Source organism: Psammomys obesus, unplaced genomic scaffold (genome assembly GCF_907164565.1).
Source record: "Psammomys obesus unplaced genomic scaffold, mPsaObe1.curated_primary_1811, whole genome shotgun sequence".
In the NCBI taxonomy this organism is placed as follows: domain Eukaryota; kingdom Metazoa; phylum Chordata; class Mammalia; order Rodentia; family Muridae; genus Psammomys; species Psammomys obesus.
The window spans coordinates 20,117,167-20,136,463 of NW_026592510.1; the positions used below are offsets into that span (position 1 = coordinate 20,117,167).

The following is a 19,297-nucleotide window of genomic DNA, read 5'->3' on the forward strand; positions in this document are numbered from 1 at the left end:
GATTTCCCTATCCACATTGACATACCAACTGGAACTCTTCATTATTCAGGTCTTGTTATAGAGATTTCATGGATTAAGCCTCTCTGTCTAGAATTCAACATCTTTTAGCAGGTATCCTGGTCCTCTGCCTCTTTGAATTCCCCTCACCCCCGCCCCAGCACACACACAATATTCCCTGAGCCTTGGGTGTAGATGGTGCACTGGAGATGTCCCAGTTGGGGCTGGCCCCATACCATCACTTCTCTTCTGCACTTCGACCAGTTGTGGATCTCTGTGATAGTCTCTATGTATTGCAAAAAGAAATTTCTTTGATGAGAAGTGGGAGCTACATTGACTGTGTAAAAGGACAGATAGTTGTAATATAGTTAGACGTTACATTGAGAGAAAGAGGGGCCCAGGAGATGGCCGGGAAGGTAACAGCATGGACTACTCCTCCAGGGACCAAGGTTTGATTTGCAGTACCCACATGGTGGTTAACATCTCTACCTAGTCAGATCAGATGTTCTGTTTTGACCCTCACAGATACCGCCTGCTTGTGATACACACACATACATATAGGCAAAACAGTCATATATGTAATATTTTTTAAAACTTTTTAAGAAAAAGAAAATTGCAGTATTAGGTTCTCTTTGTGGGTACATGATTTCTTTGCCCACTCGTAGTTAGCTAGACAAAATATTAGGCACAAATTCCCTCCTATCAAGTGGACTCTAATCAATCTTGGGTGCACCCAACAGCTGTCAAGTTGGACTAAGACCAACTCAACAGGAGGCAATCCGTGCCTAGTAGGGTAGTTTTGGTTTGTAGACTTTACCATTGATTTGGATTACCAGTTACCATTGTTTGCTTTTCTCTTTTGGCATCTTACATAGCACCTTTTAATACTATGAGAGCTAGTCCTCAGATTGGAGGCTTCCAGATCAGTTTCAGATTAATTTCTTCAATTCTTAGTCTAAACTGTGTGATTTCTTTCTTTCTTTTTTAATTAATAGGGTACTACCTTGAAGTTCTGAGAGACAACCAAAGGCACTAGCAGTGGCCTTTGGTTATATTATAACTCCCAATATATTACTTTGGGAGTTTCTTAGATTCCATGACCAAAAACTCTAAGGAAAGTTTCCTGTGCTTGGCACTGGGCTTTTTGTTAAATAGGCTGTAGGCTATTAGCTATAACTCTGGGGAGATACTGTCACTGCATGTGGTATGATTCCATTTAAAATACACACACAAACATACACACACTTAAATAAACTTCTCAAATGTTTCCCTATAACATTTAAAAATATCATTAGTGTTATTTATCTTTTCTTCCTCTCTCATCTCTGTATTGTCTTCCTCTCCCCTATTGAGTTACATACTCAACACTACCAATTTTTCCATTTTTCCACTTCATAGAGTCTATCTCCCCCTATACTGCTCTTTCTAGAGTTTCCTTCCTGGTCCAGTGTTGTTTTACTTTTCTGGCTTTTGCAGTTACCTTTTTTTTTTTTTTTTTTTTTTTTAATATAGTGAAGTCTAAAGATTCAGTGATAGAATTCACAAACAAGAGAGAAAGAACATGGAGTGTGTTTCTGTGTTTCTGGGTCTGGGTTACTTCATTCAATATAATTTCGAGTGCCAACTGTTTAGCTGTGAATTTTATTGGTTTTTTTGTTGTTTTTATGTTTTTGTTTTTATAGTTGAATAGGATTTATTTGAATATATATACCACGTTTTATCTATTCATCAAAGAAGGAGATTCAGATTGTTTCCATTTTCTTGCCCTTGTGAATAGGGTGGCAGTGGACATAGCTGAGCATAGTATATCTGTAGTCGGATGTGGAAACCCATCTTAGTCCCTTTTCCCCCTCAGATTACATGTGCTCTTCTGTTCCCATCTCTATTGCTCCCCCTACCCATGCAGTGGTACTTTCCTTATTTGTTGATTTACTCTTCATGTACTTCCATTTGAAGATTTGAAGCTAGGTGCCTCAGATATCTGAGAGAGAACATGCAATGCTTATCTTTCTGCATCTGGGTACCTCACTTAGTATGATCTTTTCTGGGTCTCATCAATGTACCTGTGAATTTCATGATCCCTTTTTTTTTTTTTTTTTTTTTTACAGCTGAATAGAATTTGATAGTATGTATGTACCACGTTTTCATTATCCACTCAGCAGTTTAAGAACATTTAGGTTGTTTCAATTTCCTAGCTATTGTGAATAGAGCACAATGAACATGACAAGTGAGGAATACAATTTCAAGTACCTTGGGCACACAGCTCACACACACATACACACACTCTCTCTCATATATACACACACATACACGTGACAACAGAAGTATAGCTGGTTATCTGATAGATCTACTTTTGTCTTTTTGAGAACTTTCCATCCAAATTTCTGAAATTGCTCCCTTACCTCCTCATCCTCACCAGCATTTGTTTTCATGATCTTTGCCTTTCTAACTCAGTAAAGAAAATGTGATTTGCATTTTCCTACTTGACAAGGCCATTCTTTAGCTATTTTTATTTCTTCTGAGAACTTTTTGTTTAGAGCTATATTCCACAGGTCTTTGGTTGTTAATTGTTGGGTTTGTTTTGTTTTTGTTTTTGCTTTTCCTCTGGATTGTAATCTTCTGTTGGATGTATATCTAGCAAAGATTCTCTCACACTCTATGAACTTATTCTTCACTCAGGTGTTTGTTTCCTTTGCTGTATAATTTTTAGTTTTGTGAGGTCCCACTTGTCAGTTTTGGTCTTCCTTCATGCTCTTCTTACCCACGAGCAACCTGGAGACTGAACTTGGCTTTTCAGAGTGGTAGCAGGTACTTCTACACAGTGAACCATTTCATCAATCCTTAAAGTTCTTAAATACTTTCAAGATTTTCTAGTCCATACTACAAATATGAGTGAACTGTAAGAAGTGATTAGGTGTTAGAGAAAGTGCACCATAAGGAAATAATACCAATGAAATGGTCAAGTATCTCCTTTGGCTTTGTTCTTGTGACTAGATTTTTAATTTTAACTGTATGTTTGTTCAGTTTTTTTTTTTTTAATTTATGAAAGTATAATTACAGCTAATACAAGTTATAATTATTTAATGTTTTATTAAGCATATATTATGAATGTTATTCTCTCATCTTCATAGGGTTTTATAGATAATTTTCAAGCAGTTAAAAGTGCCTTGGCTGAAGCAACTGTGCAAGCAGCAGGAATGGCTGCTGATGGAGTAAAGGAACTGGCTGGAAGGAGTTCTAGGTTCGCATTGGATGTTAACATCAAAGCTCCAGTTGTGATCATTCCACAGTCTGCAGTGTCTCAGAATATTTTTGTTGCTGATTTTGGATTAATTACAATGAAAAATACATTTGTTACAGTAACAGAGACCCAGAGTAAGGTCCCACCTGTCATAGATTTGATAACAATAAAGTTGAGTGAAATGAGACTATACAGGTAAGTTTTTCACAATGTATTTGTGCAAAAGAAGTTGATTTTTCTTAATTCTTAGACTAAAGGACATGATATCTTTAGAATTCTTGTCATAGCGTGATTTTATTTTAATATAACTTTTTTGTGATTTTTGAAGGTGTATTCTAGCTAGATCAATTATAGCCTTTCAGAAAAATAAATATTTGAAAACTGCTCCTTACATAATGAAGAAAACTGTAAACATTTTATATTTTTCATATATTTTCATATTTTTATAATTCTTTATAAGGATGCGGTAGATGGAAAATTTTGACACGAAACTCATTCACTATGCAACACATAGTTTCATCCAGTCTGTTCTGTCAGATTTGAATATTTTTAAAGCAAGTTTATCGAGAAATAGTTGACTTGCAAAAATGTACTTCATGGCATTAAGTTGTAGAGAATTAGTAGACTGGGGGAGGGGAATGGGAGAAAGGGAGGGAGGGCATGAGGGAGGAGTCTGAGGCTGGAATACAAAGTGGATAAATTATAATAAAAAATAAAATTTTAAAAACCTAAAAGAAGAAAGAGAATTCTCTTTTTAGTTATTAATGCTTGGGAGATCCAAGATGATGGCACCAAACCCAAACCCACCATCTGTGGATGCCTTCCTGGGATCAGCACCTGGTGGCTCAGCCATTGGGTGTTCACTCTCACTGCTTGTGGAGTGAATACCACCCTCTACTGAGGGTGAGGCTCCAAACCCAGGCACCCACACTCACAGTCCTGTGGACACCTAGGTACTAGCAGCTCCTGCTTCCAAACCTAGGAGACCACACTTAACATCCTGTGGACACCTTCCTGATCTCAGCGGCCAGTGGTGCTCACTCTCACCACCCTGTGGAGGGGATACATTCTGGTACTGTGGAGGATGTGTGGTTCCAGTCTGCCTGCTCCCCATCTGCCTGGCTTACCCGGGTCAGAATTAGCCAGCACAGCAGTGAACCCAGTGAGTTCACACACAGTGCACCCAGTAGAGCTGAGCTAGATGTGAGGCCCAGGTTCCATTCTCTAACATCTTAAGGAAGCCTGTGGGGCACTGGGGCAGTTCTAGGCACAGAGATCTATTCACCGGCATCCCCGTGGCCTACCTTACCTAGGCCAGAAACAGCCCAGCACAGACAGAATCCAGCAGAGCTGAGCTAGGCACCTCACCCAAGTTCTATTGTTCTCCTCCCCAAGGAAACCTGTGAGGCACTGGAGCACTCTAGGTTCAGAGATCTTTCTGCCTGCTCCCCAGCAGCCTAGCCTGAGTAGTAACTAAGAATAAAATTTCTTCTGAAGGAAGTAAACTTTTGACATAGCAATTATGTTTCTTTCAAAGAGGAGAAGTTTATCCAGAGATATTTATGAAGTTTTTATTTTCGTGAAAACAAAACCATTTTTAACATAAAGCTAATTAAATAACTTACTGTATAGCCATGTATAATGCATAACCATTAAAGTTTCATGTCTATATGTATTATGCATTTCTCTATGGGGTTTTAGATGGCTTTACTCACTGCCATTAAATGGATATTTCTAGCATGCATACTTATTTAAATGTAGCTTTACGCTATAGTCTGTTTATGAAATGGTTTCATACAGGTATTCTGAGTGATCTCTAATTACACCCATGCTTTCATATTGCTGAACTGATAGCTAAAAAATGAAGTCATGTCTTTTTACCCTAGTTTAAAGATTCAAAGCTAATTAAATAATAAGTAATTATTTAAAATATTAGGAATATTATTGGGTGTAACTTGAAGATCCAAAGAAAGCTTCTGTGGTCAGTTACAATGTCCTTGAAGAAATTCACTGACTTAATCCTTTTCAGTTTTGCTGTAATATCATCTAGAAAGGCAAATGTGGTGCATCTTTGTATGAAATTGTACATAGTCAACTGTTTAGACCCACGGACAGATTTTATGTGGTACAGTTTTGTTTTTATAAAGCGATGTGGTCTTCTGCCACATGTGCATTACATTTGTATTTGCTGATTTTATAGAGGCAGTTCTACACCACTTAGTGGCTTTGACCTTTCACTGTTTGTAAAAATACTATTTTTAAGTCTTAACTTCTCTATGATATACAACAGTTTACTTGAGAGAAGTAAAGTCAAGTCAAGTCACCCAGGTTTCCAGTTGGACATCTCATTTTGATATATGTGTATATATAAAAAAAAGTTGCCAATGTCTCCTATTTAGTAAAGAACAATACCTTAAAATTGATTAGACTGTGTGTTTTTCTTCCTGAATATATACAAAACAGTTCAAAACAATATATTTTTCCAATAGGTCTCAGTATATGAATGATACATACCAGGAAGTGCTGGATCTGCTTCTGCCTTTGAATCTGGAAGTGATTGTTGAAAGAAACTTATCCTGGGAGTGGTACAAGGAAGTTCCTTGCTTTAATGTAAAAGCTCAGCTAAAACCCATGGAGGTAATGGTTTCCCTGCTTTTAATTTCTGTCAGGTCTGAATAGTATTGTCTCGGGAACATAAATTTCCTTCGTAGAATTTAAGAATAATCAGGTTGGTTAGAATTAAAATTGTAACTTATAAGCCAGAATTCATTTGATGTTCTTTGTTCATTCTCTATCAGATATTTGAGTGTTTGCTGTGTGCTAACATTTATGCTACATATAAAAGATACTGTGACAGAAAATCATAGGATGTCTCTGTTGTCATGAGACGTAGCACCATGAACCAGGTTGGTGGTGAAGGTGGTCTAAGATACGTAATTTATAGCAAGGAAATGAAGAAGAAGAAATTAAAGAAGCCTGGGGAAACAACTCAGTGGGGGAAGTACTGTGGTATAATTGTGAGATCCAGTGTAAAAAGAAGCTGAGTAAGCACTGTGGCCACCTGAAATTTCAGCACTAAGTAGGTAGAGACCGGACTCTTGGGGCAAACTGGCTCTCTGGTTGGCAAGATCTGGGTTCATTTAGAGACCCTAAACTCAATAAACAGAGAACAACACCTAACATAACTTTGGGTATCAGTAGATACACGTGCACATGTACTTACAAACACAGGTCAGTATCACACACACAAAACATAGACATTTAACTAAGGCACATTATAGTTGGAAATAAATTCTAGTTGATAGGTATATTAGTCAAAAGTTTATGGAAAGGTCTAGGTTAGCAAAAGAAATTGAGGAGTCATTAGTGATACTTAGCACTTGTGAAAGATGAAATGATTTATCAAAGTGTGTGTGTGTGTGTGTGTGTGTGTGTGCAGAGAGAATTCTAGAATAATAAGATTAAAGGTAGATTACCTCATGCACCACTTTACTTAGTAACTGGTTGACACTGCTTCACTGTCATAGAATAGCCATAAATTCATATTTTTTTTTCCTGTTGAAGAGATAGAAATCAAAACTGTTGCATGTTTTGTTTTGCTAAAGTGATAGCAACATATGCTATTCAGTGTTTTTTTTTTTTTTTTTTTTTTTTTTTGCAACTTTACTTTCTGTTTATCTGTATAAAAGTTTTTATTCAGGAAAACATTTTAGAAAATTTTTACTTTTAAGTCAGAATTATATTCAGATTTTAAAACCTGGCAACTAAAAGTTGTTAAGATCTTTATGGATGTTTTAACTTATGTGGTTGAAGAGGGAAGTTTTCTCTTTAAGGTAAATATTAAATCTCTATGTAGGTAAGATGACAGATAGAAGCTTATAAGTAACATGTCACCTACCATGGGGGAGAAAGCCTATGTTCTTGGATCAGTTATAAGCAGGTTTTTATGGAGCAGTCGAATTACTGATTTCGGTCACTCATTCCTTGTAGGATGTTGCTTAACTGGCTCTCCTCTGGCAGGGACTCATGCAGAAGTCAAGTTTTCTGTAGCTTTTTGTGTTTTTTCTTTCTTTGCTGCTTTGTGTGGGTTCTTCTTCTAATTGTCTCTTAACAATATCTTTCTCTGGGTCAGCTAAGCCTCTTGGCCCAATGGTACCAACTGTCTTCTCTTCTCACTCTGCTAGCCCAATTCATGTTTAACTGTATGTTATTTTTAATCTGTTCAATCTCTTTTCTTCTATAGTCCTACTCAGTCTTCTTTTTTCCTGCACCAACTGACTTCTCTAACCCTATTCTCTGTTCCCACTCTTCTTTGACCCTACTCCAATCTTATTCCTAATCAGTCTCACCCGGCCTCTGCTGCCTTTTTTATATCCTCTCCTGTTGCCAGAAGTACAGAAGCAAACAAACACTGAAGGGCATGGGGTCAACTAGCAATCCTTCAAAAGGCCAGGCACACAAAGCTAATCACACTTCCCTCTGCCCTGATTCACCAGATCAGTTAGCCACTAGTGTAGTTCACTCCAGAACAGATCTATTTAGATCACTACCCCTTAAGTCTTGAATGTCAGAAAATAGAACTGACTCTGTTAATGTAATATATGCATACCGATTACTTCAGTTTGCTAGTTTTTAACATGTACTATTTTTAGGGTTATACTCAGAGCTTACTCTCACATGTTGGAGCCACAGGTCAGCAGTCCTGCAATCTTTACAGTCCTTCCAATATTTCTATCTGACTGCTTCATAGGAATATAAAATGATAATTAAAATCAGTATCTCATGGACGTTTAATAGACTATACACATTAAGAGGTATAGTTTGTGATAATGCTAGGTTCAATTCTTATTTCATAGTAATCACAAATTAGGTGTTATAGATGAAAAAGGAGTGCAAGTTTGCAGGCATAGGCAGTATAAATAATTACATGTGGACATCTTTAAATGTATATCTCTGCAGTATAAAGGTCAAGGGCAAGTAATAGTTAAATTTTGTGAGATTAAAACGATCCCATTTAAAAATCAGAACTTAAACATTTAACAAATATATATGTGAAGAAAAAGTAGTTAAGAAATCTGTCTTAATTAAACTTATCAAATTGAAATGAGTTCAGAGCCTTGGCATCCATATTGAAAGTGTTTATAATCTCAGCTCTGAGAAAGGAGACAGGTAGATTCTGGTGAGCTCTAGGTTCAATGACAGACCTTGTCTTAAAAACAAAACAATCAAAAAGGTATATATGTACATGTGTCCCCTTTAGACTCAACTTGCAGATTCTTTTTACATTGTGTTTTCATATTAATTGCAGGTCTTCAGAGAAAAAGAAGCAATACAGAAGTATGTGTGAGTCAGGAAATAGTGTGTGAATTAAGGTACTAGTGCAGGGAGTTGAGGTCTTAGCAAGGGAGTTCAAAATTGGTTAGATAAATCTCTAGGATATCTAAACAGGGAAAGTAGATATTTCAGCAGTCAGAAAGCAGGCTTGTCATCTTACCCAGGGTCCTCCTTCTTTCTTAGCTTCTTTAGGTGTACAAATTTTAGTATGTTTATCCTGTATTATATGTCTAATATCCACTTAAAAGTAAGTATATACCATATGTGTCTTTCTGTTTCTGGGATACCTCACTCAGTATGATCTCTTCTTGTTCCCACCATTTGCCTGCAGATTTCATGATTTCCTTGTTTTTAATTGCTCAGTAGTATTCCATTGTGTAAATGTACCACAATTTCTGTATCCATTCCTCAGTTGAGGAACATTTGGGTTGTGTCAAGATTCTGGCTATTATAAATAAAGCTGCTACGAACATGGTTGAGCAAATGTCCTTGTTGTGTAGTTGAGTATATTTTGGATATATGCCTAGGAGTGGTATAGCTGGATCTTGAGATAACACTATTCCCAATTTTCTGAGAAAGCACCAGATTGATTTCCAGAGTGGTTGTACATGTTTACATCCCCACCAGCAATGGGGGAGGGTTCCCCTTTCTCCACATCCTCTCCAGCATGTGGGTAAGATGATCAGTCCTCTTTCAGAAAGGCAAACGGGATAGACATTGGAAGAGGGAGAAAACAGGGAACAGGACAGGAGCCTACCACAGAGGGCCTCTGAAAGACTCTACCCAGCAGGGTATCGAAACAGATGCTGAGACTTATAGCTAAACGTTGGGCAAGGTGCAAGGAATCTCATGAAAGAAGGGGGAGATAGAAAGACCTGGAAGAGACAGGAGCTCCACAAAGAGAGCAACAGAACCAAAAAATCTGGGCACAGGGTTTTTTTCTGAGACTGATACTCCAACCAAGTGGGAGGGAGCTACAGCTGGGATACAAAGTGAATAAATTGTAATAAAAAATTTTTTTAAAGCAGTCTTGTTAGCAGAATTCTTGTTTTGGGCAGGTCAGGCTTTTTCTAAGCAAATGCCTCATGTGGTGACTTGTATAAGAATGGCCCCTGTAGACTCATATATTTGAATGCTTAGTCACCAGGGAATAGAACTCTTTGATGGGATTAGAAAGATCAGGAGATGAGGCCTTTTTGGCAGAAGTGTGTCGTTGGGAGTAGCCCTCTTGTTTCAAAAGCCCATGCCCCAGATACAGTCTCTCCTGACCTGCTGATCAGGATGTATTTCTCAGCTGCTGCTCCAGCACATGCTTGTCTGCCGTGATGAGAATGAACTAAACTTGTGAAGCTGTAAGCAAACTACCAATTAAATTCTTTCCTTGTAAGAGTTGCCTTGGTCATGGTATCTCTTCACAGCAGTAGAACAGTGACCAAGACACTTTAGTTGATTAGATGAGGCCCACTTACGCTGTAGAAGGTAATTTAGTTTTCTCATTCATTTTTGAATTAAACATTAACCTAACCCTTTAAAAAAAAAAAACCTTTATAGAAACATATTGAATAGTGTTTGACAAAATATCTAACTACTTACTATGTCAAAGTTAACATGATGCTTAATTACCTGTCATATTGCTTAAGATATTTTTTACTTTTGGTTTGATGCTATGTTGAAAACAAAGAATTTAAAGTTAACTTGTTGAATTAGTTCTTAATTATTTGTAAAGGTGTCTTACCCATCTACTACAGCTTCTTATAAAATCAGGATTGCATTCTTTATGACTTTTGTGATGAACAAATAATTCATAGAAATCATATTATAAACCATTTTTCATTACACAAACATTTATTCATTATGTATATTTATAGTGATGTGCCTCCTAACCAAAATCAAAGTCTAAATCGTTAGATGGCTACATAAAGATGAAAGCTCATTTTAAAATGACTGAATTATATAGTATATCCATGATAAATAGTTCGTTGTTAGAACTGATAAAAATCTGTATTTTTTAAACTACTAATTATCACTTAGACTTAAAACTTAGTTTTTGGGAAACCAGTGTTCATTTTTCTTTTGTGAGTTCAGGAAGTACGACTGTTAAAAAAAATTCTTGGGGATAAGAGAGATGTCTCAGTGTTAAGAACATTGGCTACTCTACCAGAGGACCTAGAAATTCTCAACACCCACATGGTAGATTATAAATGATTGTAACTCTAGTTCCAGGGGACCCTATGCTCACTTCTACCTTCTGCCAGAGCTAGACATATATGTGTTGTACAGACAAAACACCTATACACATAAAATATTTTTAAAGCAATCTTCTTTCTTTTATGTGTGTATTTTCTTTTTGTAAAATCTTACTTTGTTTTTAACAGTTCATTCTTAGTCAAGAAGATTTAACAACCATCTTTCAAACATTGCATGGCAATATATGGTATGGAAAAGATGTTACTGCCTTGACTTCTGTGAGTAAAGACCAGGAGATCAGGACTACTGGAACTGCCAGTGTTTCCTACCAGTCCGGAGGTGTGTGTGTAGCCTGGCTTTCTCTCAGGCTTTTTTCTTTTCTCTTGTCTGTTGTCTTTCTGTCCCCCAACTTTTGTTTTTTTTTTAGGTCTTGGTAAAAGAGGACTTAATAATTCTCAAATTAGCTAGTCTCAGTTTGGCAATTTTAAATGATCTGTTTTTAGTCATTCTGCTGATTTTGTAGGTATAGAATCAAAGTTCTTCATGACAAAATTCTTAGACTTCTTGTTTTTCTTCCAAATAAGTCCTTCTTTTCAGTTTGTAGTATATATAATACTTAACTTGTTATATATTGGTATTTTAGGAATATCAAAATCTTAGAAGTGTGACAATGGAATAATCACATGATGGATTTTAACAAAAGTTGGCAACTTAGTTTGGGTTTTATGGCTGTGAAGAGACACAATTACCATGGCAACTCTAATAAAGGAAAACATTTAACTGGGACTGGCCTAAAGTTTCAGAGGTTTAGTCCATTAACATCATGGTGGGGAGCAGTGTGCAGGCAGACATGGTGCTGGATGAGCCAAGGGTGCTGAGACTGTGTGTCACAGTGGGAGTTGCTTGAGCATAGGAGATCACAAAGCCAGTGACACACTTCCTCCAACAAGGCCACACATACTCCAACAAGGCCATACCTCCTAATAGTACTAATCCTTTTGGGCAAGGCATTCAGACACCTGAGTCTGTTGGGGCCATACCTATTCAGACCACTGCAGGTGGGCAGTTGGATGGATGAAAAATAATAAAAGGAGTCATATTAGTATTAGTGCCGAGGTGCTGTGTGAATACGGTTGGTTCTGAGTGCAGCACCAGCACATGCAGAGGGGCTTAGTTAGTGTAGTCGGGTGATTCTGAGGCTCAAAGATAAAATTATATCCTCATTTTAACTGTTACAGGTGATGGCAAATCTGCCTCCCTTGAAGTGAAATCTGACAATTTATACTGCCTGCTTCTCCAAAGCCCTGAAATATTTCACAGCTTTACTATTTAGAATCCTACACAAATGTCAGTATAGCATGAAACCCCATCCTCACTGGAGAGGATAATCATCCTCATCCTTTATTGTTAAATATGAAATAAAAAAATTGTTCAAAGTGAAATAACCCAATAAAACACAGCCATGAAAGAAACAAAGATAAACAAAATAGTGTATTATGAGTGAAAAAGAAGTGACGCATTGAATGCAAATGACAGCAGGCCAGCAAACAAACAGGTATTTTACAAGGATATTGCCGAGAGACATAAAATAATAATTTTTGTCATTTGTACATTTTGTCTATGCTGCATAAAGTTACTCGCATATAATATTTACTCCTTATTCTGCTGTGGTTTGTATTATGCTATTGAAATATTTTACAAAAGATTAATAAAATTGAGCCATCTTTCCAGCCCTTGTATTTAACCTTTAAAATGAGCCTCATGTTCTTGATTCCAGATTTATGAAAGTAGGATTGTAATCTCCCAAAAGAAAATAGAAGCTCTGTGTGTTTAATGTTTTCTCTGTAGTTATTATGGAAGAATGTTAATCCAGAGTTCTGTATCTGAACTTTTTAACCTTTTTAAATTTTCTTGAATATCATTTTGTTACTCCCATGTAATTAATAATTTGGTAGGTCTCAAGGGTGCTTTAGTGGCATGTTCTTGTAGTTGTTTTCTCTTACTCCATATTGGTAATTTTGTAGCGACTACTATGGTGACGGCTGCTGTGGTGGAGGTGCATCCACAGGCTTCTCAAGTCAGTACCACACTGAATGTGAGTTTCAGAACTGACTATCTCACCATGGCACTTTACAGTCCAGGTCCTGAGCAGGTACGTTGAAGAATATTTATATTTGTTAAGAAATTTTGTAAATAAAAAGTATATAACTATCTAGTAAATAAAGTTAATATTTTGTGTATTTTATAGTGTATGTTCCCCTGAAAAATTACGTTTTCAATAATTTTTTCAAACATTTTCATTTTAAATGAGTTATCATTCATATAACAGAAAATATTGAAAATAAAATTTGAAAGTAGTACATTCATTATTTTTCACCTTTTCTTCAGCTTGCCCTTTGAAAATAGAGAATTTGGACTGCTCTAGTGCTGAGCAGTAGAGTAGAGCAGAGCAGAGTAGAGCAGCACAACCAGGTTCAGAGCCTAGCATCTAGAAAAGAATTAAAAGAGAAGGGTGGGGTCTGGTGGCATATGCCTTTAATTGAGAAAGAAGCAGGCAGGTTTGTGAGAGCTTAAGGAAGTTCCAGACAGGGCTTTGCAGGAGACCCTCTGTCAGCAACCAGTAATAGTGATAGTAATAATAGTAAATGAAAATTAAAAGAGAAACAACATAAAGAATTTAATATTTCATGTAGGCCACTGTCATAACTTGTAGATAACCATATCATAAAATATACTTTATGTTTCTGTGTAATTTTAATGCGAATTTCTTTTCCACAGGCCCCCTTTACAGATGTTCGTGATCCTTCTCTAAAACTTGCTGAATTTAAATTGGAGAATATTATAAGTAGTTTAAAAGTGTACACAGATGACTCTACATTCTTTTCTTTCTCATTAAAAAACTGTATTTTAGATGATAAAAGGCCTCATGTCATAAAAGCCACTCCTAGGTATGTATTATAATTTTGAGCTATTGAAGAAAAATTGCTTCATTCTTACAGAACTCATCCTCAGACATTGCCTTCCACTCCATATGTACTCATGAGCAGTCTTGAGAACTTCAGTTCAGTATATCATGTTGCCTGTTCACATTGGAAATGTTGATGGATTTATTAAATACATAGAAATAAGTAGTGTAGTTAGATGGGAAATGCATGAAATCATGAAGAAAGGATTAACTGATATTTAGAACTCTGATATTTCTTAGATATTTTTTCCTATTGTGAAACAGTTATATCCCAAAAGTTTTTTAAGTGCTTTATTCCCAAGGTACACCCTCTCAGAGTATTTGTTTGCTGTCAGTAAAAAGATAGACAGGGCATCAAGCTTTATTGGTTTGTTTGGTTATTTTTAACTTACCCATACATACAAATTGTTGTTTTGTTTTTCAGAATGATAGGACTGACTCTTGGGTTTGAGAAAAAGGACATGGTGCATATAAAGTATAAAAGATTCAGAGATAATTGTGTGACTGATGCAGTTCTCCAAGAAATGTATATTTGTGCAAGTGTGGAGTTTCTGATGACTGTTGCACATGTCTTTTTTGATGCCTACACGACTAGTACGGCTTTAGAAACCAGTGTTCAAACATGGACTACTAGAGAAGGTTAGTTATCAAATGAAAATTTTAATGTCTGCATTGCTGCAACTATAGTTACCCTGATTAATCTTTTCAGTGATTGGAGTAGACACATTAATACATTAAAAATCTATTTTCTTTAATTAAATTTTTATTTTTTTATATTTATTACAGTTTATTGACTTTGTATCCCAGCTGTAGTCCCCTCCCATTTTCCCTCCCAATCCCACCCTCTCTCCTTCATCTCCTCCCATGCCCCTCTCCAAGTCCACTGATAGGGAGGACCTCCTCCCCTTCTATCTGACCCTAGGCTGTCAGGTCTCTCTCATCAGGACTGGCTGCATTGTCTTCCTCTGTAGCCTCGTAAGGCCGCTCTCCCCTCAGGGGGAGGTGATCAAAGAGCCAGCCACTGAGTTCATGTCAGAAACAGCCTCTGTTCCCCTTACTAGGGAACCCACTTGGACACTGAGCTGCCATGGGCTACATCTGTGCAGGGGTTCTAAGTTATCTCTATGCATGGTCCTTGATTGGAATATCAGTCTCAGAAAAGACCCCTGTGCCCAGTACTTTTGGTTCTGTTGGTCTCCTGGTGAAGCTACTGTCCCCTCCATGTCTTTCATTTCCCCCTTCTTTCATAAGATTCCCTGCACTCTGCCTAGAGTTTGGCTGAGTCCCAGCATCTGTTTCGATACCCTGCTGGGTAGAGTCTTTCAGAGGTCCTCTGTGGTAGGCTCCTGTCCTGTTCCCTGCTTTCTCCCTCTTCCAATGTCTATCCCGTTTGCCTTTCTGAGTGAGGGTTGATCATCTTAAGCAAGAAGGGTCCTCCTTCTTGCTTAGCTTCTTAAGATGTACAGATTTTAGTGTGTTTATCCTATATTATATGTCTAATATCCACTTATAAGTGAGTATATACCATGTGTGTCTTTCTGCTTTGGGATACCTCACTGTGGATGATCTGAGTTATGTAATCGTTCTCTGAAGACACTACCAAGCAGGAGAGATAATGAACTAATTGTTCTTTAAACATAAGCATAGTGTTTTAATATAAAGCATTCATTAGCTTTTATAATCATGTTTAGCTTTTTAGTATATAATTTTTCTGTTATCTTTTACATATTCATTATAATATAGTAGAAAGAGTGTTGAGGTTGGAAATTTGATTTAGATCCATTTCTGCCATTAAATAGTAGAGACTTTTTCCCGTACTCTGATTCATATCTTTGTAAGTAAATGGAGGTTTGGTGGTGGAGCATGTGTATAGCATGTTCAAAGCTAGTTCTACATCCAGTCCTATGAGGAGGGGTCAGGGTGAGAATAATACCTATCTCAAAAATAAGTGCATAAGAAATGCCTTTGGGATGGGTGATTTGGGGGAATGATAATACCCATCTCAGAAAGAAATACATCATAATTACCTTTGGGTGGATGACTTATTTTATTTTTCACATTGAATGAATTAACAAACTGTTCCTCATAAATTCTTCTTAAGTAATATGTGTAATAAAATGTGATTATTTCTATTTTAGCACCTGTTCAGGAACTAGGGAAGTCGGAAATGAATATTCTTATTAAAAACCCCGAGATTGTATTTGTGGCTGACATGACAACAAATGATGCTCCTGCCTTAGTCATTACAATGCAGTGTGAAATTTGCTATAAAGATGAACATGAAAGCAATACAATGACTGCTGCCATTAAAGACCTCCAAGTCAGAGCATGCCCATTTCTTCCAGTCAAGAGAAAGGGCAAAGTTACCACTGTGAGTTTATTATCTAATAATCTACTTAATTGCAGGTTATTTAGGGATTACTGTAACCTCTTCAGAATGTGATTACCATCTTTTTTTCTAATCTTGTTCATGGCAAGCTTTCTTCCTGAATAGAGGGCAAAACTTAAGAGTGTTGTTTTATTTTTCTAGATGATCTTCTTTTAGAAGAATATGCTAAGCATTAACTTCATCCTTACACTTTGAAATATCATTTTGCTTTGAGGTTCTGTCAGTTTGAAAATGCTGTTTACCTTTAAGACTTTGTATTAGTTTTAGTAGATTGTGTTTCAGTTTTATTATTTTGATTTGGTTAATATTTCTCAAATTATGTGTTTTTATATATAACTTACTCCATCTTTCTGCCATTTGCTTTTACATACTTGATACTTGAATTTTACTGTTAACAATACATTATTTGGTTTCCAGTGTTGGAAATTAAATTCAAATACTAGGCAAATACTAACACTGGCCTATTCCTCTATGTCTTCAAAACTTTTCAACAACTCTTTAGTAGTCATAAATATACTCATGAAATGTTTAGGCTGCTATAGGAAAATGAAAGCATAAATATTCCTTATATTAGCAACTAAAAATAGAAACTTATTTTAGGAGGATCTTAACAACACAGCGAGGCTGATACTGAATTCACAGGTCTTCTGCTTCATCTGCCTGAGTGCTGGAATTACTACCATACCGAGCTAATCTTAAGTATGGTTATGATCTAAAATGGACTGTTTCTGTAGTTCTCAGGACTAGGTGGCTCATCACTAAGAAAAAAGGGAAAATAGAAGGTGGAGTTCATACTCAATTCTCTTGAGATTATGACATAATTTTTTTTGTACTTCTATTCACATTTACCATGCACTTTCTGGCTTGGATATAGCTGTAAAGTCTTGAAGGACTAAGAGTTAGACAGACTCCCTTGCAGCAAGGCAGACAGGGAGAGGGGCCATGACTAGGCAGTCCTCACATTCATGACCTGAGACAAAAGCTTGGCAGCTTAAATCGGCCCAGCTTATGGGCTGATTCAGTGGGCTCAAAAGCAGATCTATATATGTTTATACAACAGTTGTGAACCAATCTAGTATCAGTGAGAGGGGAAGGGCTGCTGCAATTACTGTGATCTAAACTGCATCTGGATTCTAACAATGCATTCTTATTCCTTACTCATCCAGTCAATAAATGAATTATAGATAAACTTACTTTACAGAGTTTTAATCTTAAATTTTAAAAATTAGGATATGTAATAGTCTGCTCTTAACAAGGTACCTGTCTTCCTGCAGTGTTAGAGCAAGGTAGATATATACTTCTCTTTCTAAGAATATGATAATGATGGTTACTACTAAAGCAAAAAACAGTCTTGGTAGAAATACCACCCAAACACTGCCCCTCCCTACAAAATAATATTTAAAAAACATTGTATAGGAAAGTTGAGGGAGGATGTACTTGATGACAGAAAACTTGCAATTTAATTTTTTTCTTTTGTTACTTAGAAAGTGAAAATTGTGATAAACTTCGTGTGTGTGTGTGTGTGTGTGTGTGTGTATGAAAATGGCCAAGTTTCCTGATTTCTTTATATGAATAGCAAAATGCTAGGAGGGAGAAAGGGAAAGAGAAAATTTAAACAGAACCAGGACTTAGTGCTTTTGGTAATTCTCATCCTTTCCAAATGGCAAAATGGCTGAAAATCATAAATGGATGCCCAAAGTGTAAAGATACAGTGTAGAGAAATGACTGCATGACTGTGCAGTCTTTTGCTAAAAACTCACAAAGATGAAATAATCAATAATGTTAAGTCACACAAACGATGCCTTGAGAATGTTAGGGTGTGTTGTTGGAGGTGATGGGAAGGAAGTAAAAGAAGCTGACAGGCTTCTACACAAGCATTGTTATCCTTTACTCAGAACAGCTGAAGGACTGACATCCCTCTGCAGGGTGGAGACTGCGAGTGTATCAAGGTGCACGATGGAGGAAGGGAGCTTGGGTATTTTATATGGTGGAAAGGGTACTTTTGGACTGGAAGATTCCCTCTGTTAGTTCCCCTATGTCTCAAGTGGTAAATAATACTCAAGAGGACTGTTGATCCTCTTATCAGAAATGCCCAGAACCTGACAACCTACTTTCCTGTCCTGAATTTCTCACTCTAACCCTTTTGGATATGTTGCACATCTTAATCTATTAAAGTCTTCTAGGAGCATATAATGTCACCCTTATTCGGCTTATCATTTTCTGGAAAAGATCAGTGGATGAGACTTTTAAACTAATGGAGTAAGTCTTCATGGAATACCCCAAGCCTTCTAAGATTCCTGTTTAGATTATTTTATCAGAAGTACTGTCACTTTCGATAGGAGATGGTGGTACAAAAAAGAAGGGAGACTCTTTGAATCATCATAATTTCATTGGACGTAGGCTGATGGTTTACCTTACCTCTCAATAAAAGGTGATGGAGGATGACTTAGTAAGAACAGAGAGATGCAAGGAATTATTCCTAGGATTAGAAATTGAGTTGAGAAATTTGTTTGCTAGGCTTGGTTTAAGAGTTGCTTTGAGCTGAACAACTTGTAACTGTCGTCCTGTGCACCTTTCCACCACTGTATGTTGCCATAGCCAGGCAGATCACCCATCCTGAGTTTTACAGTTCTTTAAAGAAGAGTTCCTCCCCACAGTCACACCTAACTGACTACATTCAGGAATCTTCTCAACATGTATGCCTAGTTCTAGACTTTAAGTTGGTAAAAGATAATTGAGATTTTGTATTTAGAATAGATGGAAGGTACAGCTGAAGATGTATAATGAGATAACAAATTAGATCCATGAAGAGATTTTGTGCTTTAATTGTGTTAGAATGAGATCCTTAGGAAACTTTGGAGAGGGTGAAGTATCACTTGGGAGAGACCTATTAGGAGCCTAGTGGTTACAATTCTGCTTGCCACAGTTAGGAAAAAGTTAGTTCATTTATAATGCCAGATTTATTTAGTGGGTTTAACATACTTAAGAGTTTTTCTTAGTGCCTTGCAGTTTGAACTTTTCCTATAAGATTGGCCTTTCACACCTATTTTTCTAGGGAACAATAGTATGATAAACTTTTAGTGAAGTAAAATAAATGATACCACATAGCAAGAGCTTCATTAAGCATTTTAAAATGGTGTGTGTGTGTGTGTGTGTGTGTGTGTGTGTGTGTGTGTGTGTGTGT

General features: G+C 36.7%; 1 protein-coding gene across 5 annotated transcripts in view; it reads left to right on the plus strand.

The window, feature by feature from the left end:
• The window catches only part of Vps13a (vacuolar protein sorting 13 homolog A), a 195,576-nt gene that overhangs the window by 92,303 nt on the left and 83,976 nt on the right, over window positions 1–19,297 (plus strand). For all 5 annotated transcript variants that reach the window (XM_055614054.1, XM_055614056.1, XM_055614057.1 and 2 more), the window contains 7 exons: window positions 3,129–3,433; window positions 5,728–5,875; window positions 10,948–11,098; window positions 12,784–12,911; window positions 13,538–13,707; window positions 14,149–14,363; window positions 15,863–16,095. In XM_055614054.1, coding sequence (XP_055470029.1) covers window positions 3,129–3,433; window positions 5,728–5,875; window positions 10,948–11,098; window positions 12,784–12,911; window positions 13,538–13,707; window positions 14,149–14,363; window positions 15,863–16,095 — 1,350 coding nt within the window. The remainder of the gene's footprint in view (window positions 1–3,128; window positions 3,434–5,727; window positions 5,876–10,947; window positions 11,099–12,783; window positions 12,912–13,537; window positions 13,708–14,148; window positions 14,364–15,862; window positions 16,096–19,297) is intronic.